The sequence below is a fragment of the Octopus bimaculoides genome, chromosome 14, assembly GCF_001194135.2.
Source record: "Octopus bimaculoides isolate UCB-OBI-ISO-001 chromosome 14, ASM119413v2, whole genome shotgun sequence".
In the NCBI taxonomy this organism is placed as follows: Eukaryota; Metazoa; Mollusca; class Cephalopoda; order Octopoda; family Octopodidae; genus Octopus; species Octopus bimaculoides.
Window position 1 is genome coordinate 13,981,280 of NC_068994.1, and position 7,934 is coordinate 13,989,213.

The 7,934-nt window shown below is 36.4% G+C and overlaps 1 protein-coding gene across 4 annotated transcripts in view; it reads right to left on the reverse strand.

Moving 5' to 3' along the window:
• LOC106874302 (ectonucleoside triphosphate diphosphohydrolase 4) overlaps window positions 1-7,934 on the reverse strand; it is a 58,430-nt gene that overhangs the window by 16,626 nt on the left and 33,870 nt on the right. For 3 of the 4 annotated variants that reach the window (XM_014921988.2, XM_014921986.2, XM_014921987.2), the window contains exon 5: window positions 3,706-3,879. The exons of the other annotated variant lie outside the window; for it this stretch is intronic. In XM_014921988.2, the coding sequence (XP_014777474.1) occupies window positions 3,706-3,879 (174 nt within the window). The remainder of the gene's footprint in view (window positions 1-3,705; window positions 3,880-7,934) is intronic. 4 annotated transcript variants of the gene reach the window in all.

A 7,934-nucleotide genomic window follows, 5' to 3' on the forward strand; every position in this document is an offset into this window, starting at 1 on the left:
GGGGGGGGGGGGTGATGTCATTGACATAACTTCTCGGTGAGAGTATAAAAACTGCACCCCTCTGCCAAGATATGTTGAGCCAGTGTAGTAGAATAGGCTCGTTGAACCAGTATGACCTTAAGCACAAATTCAAGGCCTCCACATCGGACCATGGTTGGCGGAGGGAACATGCTGAGGTCTTAGTCTTGAAGTGGACTGAACATAGGCAAACCTAATCTAATCCTAGTCCATTTAATTGTAAATGAGTTCTAGCAATAGCTAGCAAGTTAACCCTGTGACAGACCAACATCCCATTCAGAGAGGAATGTTGTAATGTCACTCACTTATATGTCATGGAAACCAGATATTAAGACCTAAACTTATGAGTTCTAGGGCTTATGACAGACCCTATATGTCTTATTGGTTGTCATTGATTACTCTCAGTCAACCCTGCTTGAGTAAGCCACATGTTATATCCAAGTGTAGCATACTGTACCTCTCATGCTTTGGTCTGGTGTGAAACCCCATCTTAACATTGTTAGTTGGTTATTTGTTTTGAGGAATGTACTGTTAGTACTACAAACAGGGCCAGTCAGTTAAGTTGTTATTTAGTTAGTCCTTATATGGTCAAAAACTGTAGCAGTGGTCCCTACAGAGATATTTGAGATGGATTTATTTCTTCAATGCTTCAAGGCTGGGAATCCTTAGTCATTTATTTAACCTTATGCAAAGCTCTAATTCAACAGATCTATTATAAAAGTTTTCCCTTTAATGATTATTTAGTGTATCTAGGTCTTCAAGGACTATATTATCCAAAGTTGTTTAGCTCAGGTCAGCCATAATCCAGAAGACATATATGATCAAAGACATTCCATCCATGGCCACACCATCTTTTTGTCTTTTTGCAGGTGCAAGTATGGCTGCGAGGCATCTTGGGAGCAAGTGTCTTTAACTATAGGCTTGGGCCAACCAAACGCTCGTAAGTGAATTTGATAGAGAGAATTTGAAAGAGGCTTATGTATGTGTGTGAGTGGGTGTTTTCCTTGACATCATAGAATAGTTATAAATGAGGGTTACCATTATACAAGTGAAGTCACTCATTTAAGTCTTCTGTGAAAGCATGTTAGGCCATAGGGAACTTTCACCTTGCTCGGAAACAGGTAAGGGTTGGCAAGAAAAAAAGACATTTCCACCATACGAAATTTGCCTCAACAAATCCTGTCTGACCTAAAGAAGCATGGAAAAGTGAATCTTAAACTGATCGATGATGATGATGATGATGATGATGATGATGATGATGATGATGATGATGAGAATGATAATGATGATGATGATGATGATGATGATGATGGGGATGAGAGTATTTGTCATAAATTTTCAGAGATTAAATCGAATGTATCTTCCCATTTTTATTCTTTCCTAGCAATTAGAAGGAAATCGGAAGATATCATCTTACAGGATGACAGACAGTGCAGAGGTGTTCTCAGTGGCCTAGATTGCTCTTCTTTCGTTGAAGTGTGGCAATGGAATAAAACGATACTAAAGTGACATGCAACAGAGTGGGGGATGGTGTTGAAATTATTAATGCTCTTCGTCATTTCCTGTAGAGATTTGTAAAACGTGTTTGGTTTAAGTAGGACACATTCTTTTTGTTTGTGCATTTTATAGATTTTTTTATTTCTTAGTCGAGTTTCTGCATGTTTAGTTTCATTTCTGATGTGTTGTTCCTAGCCTGCTGTAACTAGGTACTTTAATCTCTGATCACTTAGTGTCTTTTCGGATTCTTTTCACCTCAGATCATTTTCCAAAGGAATGAACTCTTGTAATGTTAGTTACCATGACAATTACACTCATCAAGCTTGGCACATCCAGTTTACCTAGTGGGGATGCACAAATATATAATCACCAACATCAAAAATATATGTAAGTCGTGAGAATACAAAACAAGGGTCTACCCAGGTCCAGTGTAAAATTTAGGGAAGATATATTGAAGACTGATCTGAAGACATTGAGCCTTATGAAGGAGATGACCAAGGACTGAGATCAGTGGTGCATTGCTGTACTCAGAACGATCTGTCTACCACAGCAGAACTGAAACCGGTGCTGGTGTCACATAAAAAGTACTCATGCTGGTGTCATGTTAAAAGACACTGGTGCTTGTGCCACATAGAAAGCACCCAATACACTCTGTAGAGTGGTTGGTGTTAGGAAGGGTGTCCAGTCACAGAAACCATGCCAGAACAGACAATGGAGCCTGGTGCAGTCCCTGGCCTTACCAACTCCAGTCATACTATCCAATCCATGCCAGCATGGAAAACAAATTTCAAATGATGATGATGATAGGCCGTACCATGGATTGAGATCAATGATAAAAGATAACTGTCCAGTATTGAGTGTACAGTATATAATATACTTTGAAACCTTCAGAAGATTTGTTAAGCAATGACAAAAATATATAATAACCAGTTTAAAGAGAAATTTTAAAGCTGTTGTTTTTGGTAAAAACTAGTCGTATAAAATTATGAATGCATCAAGTGAAATGATTGAGATAGAATCTAGAAAGCTTTCTCTCTCTTTATTGTTGTTGTGACAGACCATCATATTGTCATCATCATCATCATCATTTTAATGTCTGCTTTTACAAGTTAACACAGTTTGACATAGCATCTCTGCACTCATCATCATCATCATTTTGTCAATGCCTTTGTGAGGCTCAGCATCCTGAGATCATCTCTCATCACTTCTGTCTGTTCCAGTTTCATCAGAAGATTATTCATAAACTTAGCCTTAGCAAGAATAGGAAACTTGAGAAAGCATTGCTCTAAAAGACTAGAATATGGTTCCTTTTGGATTTCAGAGAAAAGGTAGCACAACCAAGGTCCTTGATTTTTTTCTTCTTTTTTTTAGGGAGAGTTGGGAGCTGTTAATACTCCAAGCAGATCTAATTTAGTCAAACACTCTACTGACAATCACATGGAGAGTGAAGCAATTGTTTGGTGTCAAATTTCAGGACAGATTCCTGTATGTGAGGTGAGGTTGAAGAGCTGATGTTTTCTTTATTGTTTTCAGAGGCATTTGGGATACATTGCTTGAATGCAGTAGTAGCAGAGATGGGTATGTACAGTTTTTTTTTTCATGTTGAACTTTGAGGATGAAGAAACGTGAATGAGGAATAATGAGTGATAATATCAGGTGTAGCTAGGGTTGCCATGAAGGGCTATAATCATTAAAAAAAAAAATCAAAATGATTGATGAAGGTGATGGTTTTCCCATTCAAGTGATTCCCAATAAAGAAAAAAATTCATTCAGTAAGATTAGTGGAAACAAATTTAGTACGGTTAATAGTAAGAACAAGATGTGAGTGTTTGAGTGGATGTTTATATCTATGAAATTTTCAACTCAAGCTTGAACTAAGCAAATAAACAAATGAACACAACAAAATAGGGGAGAAGTGAGAGAAAAGGAGGTCATGAACTCTAATATAGTAGCAATGATGGGAGCAAAGCTGTTCAATATTATACAGGTACTGTTAATGCTAACGATAACAGATAAGGTCTTGAGGGTGGTGTTTGCCAACAACTGCCAATAACAAGTACAAAGGCAGAATTTACTAACAATCTGTTTATTGAGAGCAGGTAGAATACCAAGTTTGCTTAAAATTGCCTAATGTCACAATAAAGCTGAGGTAGGGGTGAGGTACTGAGGGCAATGTTTGCCTGCAATTACCTGTTAAGTAATTAGTGTTGGAGACAGGTGAGGCAGTGAGTGAAGAGTTCACCTGCTGGTTAATGCCATTAAGGGTCTTTTCAGACAAATTGACCTTGTTTGGAGGCACAGATAAATTTATGACGTGTGAAATAGTGTTGAAGTTTTCTCCTTGAGTTCCAGCATCACAGTTAACTAGAAAAAAAAAAAAAGAAATGACAAATGATAAATATAGGAGGACCCTTTAAAATGATGTAGCTCTTTTTTTCTTGCACTGCAGTCTTGGAGGTTGGTTCCTTGAAGACATATCACTGGAAACTGTTTTCTAAATCTTAATATTTTCCAACTACATCATGTAAAAGTAATTTACAAGCTTCTGTAGTTTTAGGCATTTCTATCACTTAGCAGAGCAATTGTTTCGTATATTAACTTTGTTTTTTTTAATAAAACCAGGTGTTTGTCGTACACCAACCACTCATGCATGATGTGGAAATGGATATGAATTTTTTTCTATTGAGGTTAACTGGGGTAAATAGAATAAAGTTTATGAAGAAATGCTTTTGTTAAGATTCAAAAACGTTGACAACTGTGTTGTTTGTATCTTTAGGAATGAAACAACATTCAGTTTACTCAGCTACCATATCTAAAAAGCCTGGCTTTCAGCTACTCTCATGGTTGAGTGAGCTTATATACAAAATAATTAACAAGGTTGAGAAACATTGATTTACTAAACATGCTGTCTGATGCAATGGAGGTTAACGAAGGAGAAAGAAGTTCATTAAACCAAGACAAATATGACTGATATATTGTTTGCTTAACTCCAGGTTAGTCTTCATGGGTTTATTGAACTACTTTATACAAGTTTCTTTTTCCCCAACACATAGAGTGTGGTTGGAGGGAATTTTGCTGTTATTTCTAGTAGGTCAAGTAACTAAATGGGTTTTTTTTTCTTTTTGTCCCCTTTAAACTTGAGCAGTTGATATATTTTGCACTGGAGTACAATATACAGCCAATAGTAAAGGAGAGTCAAGAGTCAAGACTTTTAAGTAACTTAACCCTTTTGTTTCCATATTTCTTTGAAATACACATTCTTAATTTCAATTAATTTTGAAAATAATTAAAAGTAAAATAACTGTTATTAACCCATTACCTACCAGTGATCTCATTCATATGAGATCACTTAAAAATTACAAATTTCGTAATTATCTGTCAATATTTACACATATCTAAGCTTTTTGCTATATCTACTAGGTATATTTCTCTGATATTCAAATGAGGTTTGCTAATTTCTCAACCAATATCTCGCTTATTTCTATTTAAAATGTTATTTTGAAATGTTATTTTGATCATTCCAGCGTATTTCTAAGGCCGTTTTATGCTAGAAATCAAAGTTTCATAAAAAAAAATTCCAGTTAATAGAATTATGGGAGGTAATGGGTTAAGCTGATGCTTGAAGCATAAATTAACATGAAATTTTAATTTAGATTACTTTAAAGCATGAACCAGAGCCAATTACAGGTAGGTTTCTATCAAAAGTGTTAAACATATGGTCACAAAAAATAAGTAGTTTTCTTCCAACTCCAGCTTAAAACCGAGTCAATTAAACACAAAGAGTCTCCAAATGATTAGTAATAAGTAATTATAATTTTTATCTCAGGTCAATTAAAGTCTTCATTAGATTTGTGTAAGTAAATGTTTATATAAGAATAGCTACAAAAATGCTAGTATATAAACACTTCTGTAGCTACTCTTAGATTATGGGTATACTCTATATAGAGAGGACAGTCTTCAGTAGGTTTTCTAACTATAGAATATGTCCCCTTGAAAGAGACTCTCCATTTTCCAGTATCTGTGTCCCTTTGTCCTTTTTTGTTCAGTGAATTATTCTATATTTCAGACAAATATCTTTTAGAAGAAAGACAACTAAGAAATACATAAATGCCTTGAACATGGTAAGATGTTACTGCGATGGTAATTGCTTATTTGTATTTTATTTCAGTTATTTTTCAGTTTGTTTCTCTGGTGACCATATAATTACGAGTGGAGGCGCAATGGCCTAGTGGTTAGGGCAGCGGACTCGCGGTCATAGGATCGTGGTTTCGGTTCCCAGACCGGGTGTTGTGAGTGTTTATTGAGCGAAAAACACCTAGAGCTCCACGAGGCTCCGGCAGGGGATGGTGGCGAACCCTGCTGTACTCTTTCATCACAACTTTCTCTCACTCTTACTTCTTGTTTCTGTTGTACCTGTATTTCAAAGGGGTCAGCCTTGTCACACTGTGTCACGCTGAATATCCCCGAGAACTACCTTAAGGGTACACGTGTCTGTGGAGTGCTCAGCCACTTGCACATTAATTTCACGAACAGGCTGTTCCATTGATCGGATCAACTGGCACCCTCGACATCGTAAGCGACGGAGTGCCAACAACATATAATTACGTATCAAATAAAATACTTTCACATGGACAAATTTGGTTCCTAAATAGAATCATTTAATTTCACACAGAACAGCAAGGATTATGGAAAGGCATTAACACCAAAACTCTTGTTACCCTTTTTACTAAAAAATAATCAGACAGATGGTAAGATTTTTATTATACCATCTCACAAGACGCTATGATACCATTAATTAATCAAAGCATGGACATGAAGCATGATGAGAATGGGAGAAGAGAGTAACAATGATGACAACCAGGAGTCTTAGTAATGATGGTGGCTGTAGTTGTAGTGACGGCATGATGATGAAAGTGAAGATAATAGAAGTGATGATGATGTTGACCTAAACATGATTAGAAAGGTATATAAGTTTGTTTTGTTTTTTTTTCTATCTAGCAATTGTATGTGCTATCTAGTAATTGTGTGGGTTATTGGGCATCTGTGTGTTATCGGGCAATTGTGTGTGTTATTGGGCAATTGTGTGTTATTGGGCATTTGTGTGTTATTTGGCAATTGTGTGTGTTATTGGGCAATTTTGTGTGCTATCTAGCAATTCTGTGTGCTAACTACATGTTGTCTAGCAATTCTGTTTGACAGTAGAGTGTAACAGAGAAATAGAAACAGATGTCATAAAAAAAAATATTAATTATGTTAATTGCAATTGAGAAGACCAAGTACCTTCTACTGCAGCACTGTTATAAAACTAGAAAAGCAAATAAAAATTTTTATTTTATTTTATTTCACATTTTGAGAACAATAGCATTGTTGGTTACAGATTTCTAATCAATGGAAACCAGTAACCATGTTTGACAATGAGAGTGACAAGGGAGTATCTAAATTGAGGCAGAACAAATATCTCAAGGAAATTTGTAAGTTTTTTTCAGTTTTCCCACTGATATTTAAATCCTTAGCTAATATATCCTTATGAAACATACGTGCACACATACACATACATATGCACACACACACACACACATACATACATACACACACGACAAGGTTTCTACACAGTCTCTCTCTATTAAGTTTCATCACGTGGCATAGTGGTTAGGAGTATTCAGCCCATGATCGTAAGGTTGTGAGATCAATACCTGGCAGTGCATTTTGTCCTTGAGCAAGATGCTTTCTTTCACATTGCTCCAGTCTGGCAAAAATGATTAGTACTTGTAATTCAAACGGCCAGTCTTGTCACATTCTGTGTCATGCTGAATCTCCCTGAGAATTATGTTAAAGGGTACACATGTCTGTGGAGTACTCAACAAGGTGCACATTAATTTCACAAGCAAGCTGTTCCATAGATCGGATCAACTGGAACCCTTGTCGTCGTAACCAATGGAGTGCCAGTAATTTATTTATAGGTCAGCTCTGAGGTTATGGTAGAAGATATTTGCCCAAAGTGTTGTGGGAATGCAGTGGGATTGAACAAGGACCATGTGGTTGTGAAGTGAATTTACTTTAGTACACAGACAGTCAAACCTGGTTAAGCACTAACTCACAACCTCAATATATCATTTCAATGTTGAAAAGTTTGTGAGTATATGCGTGCGCCTCGCATCAATTTAGTTCTTTGCTGTTATATTTACTGATTTTCTTACTCTTTTACTTGTTTCAGTCATTTGACTGTGACCATGCTGGAGTACTGCCTTTTAGTCGAGTAAATCGACCTCAGGACTTATTCTTTGCAAGCCTAGTACTTATTCTATCGGTCTCTTTTGCCGAACTGCTAAATTACGGGGACATTAACACACCAGCATCGGTTGTTAAGCGATGCTGGGCGGACAAACATATATACATATATATATATATATATATATATA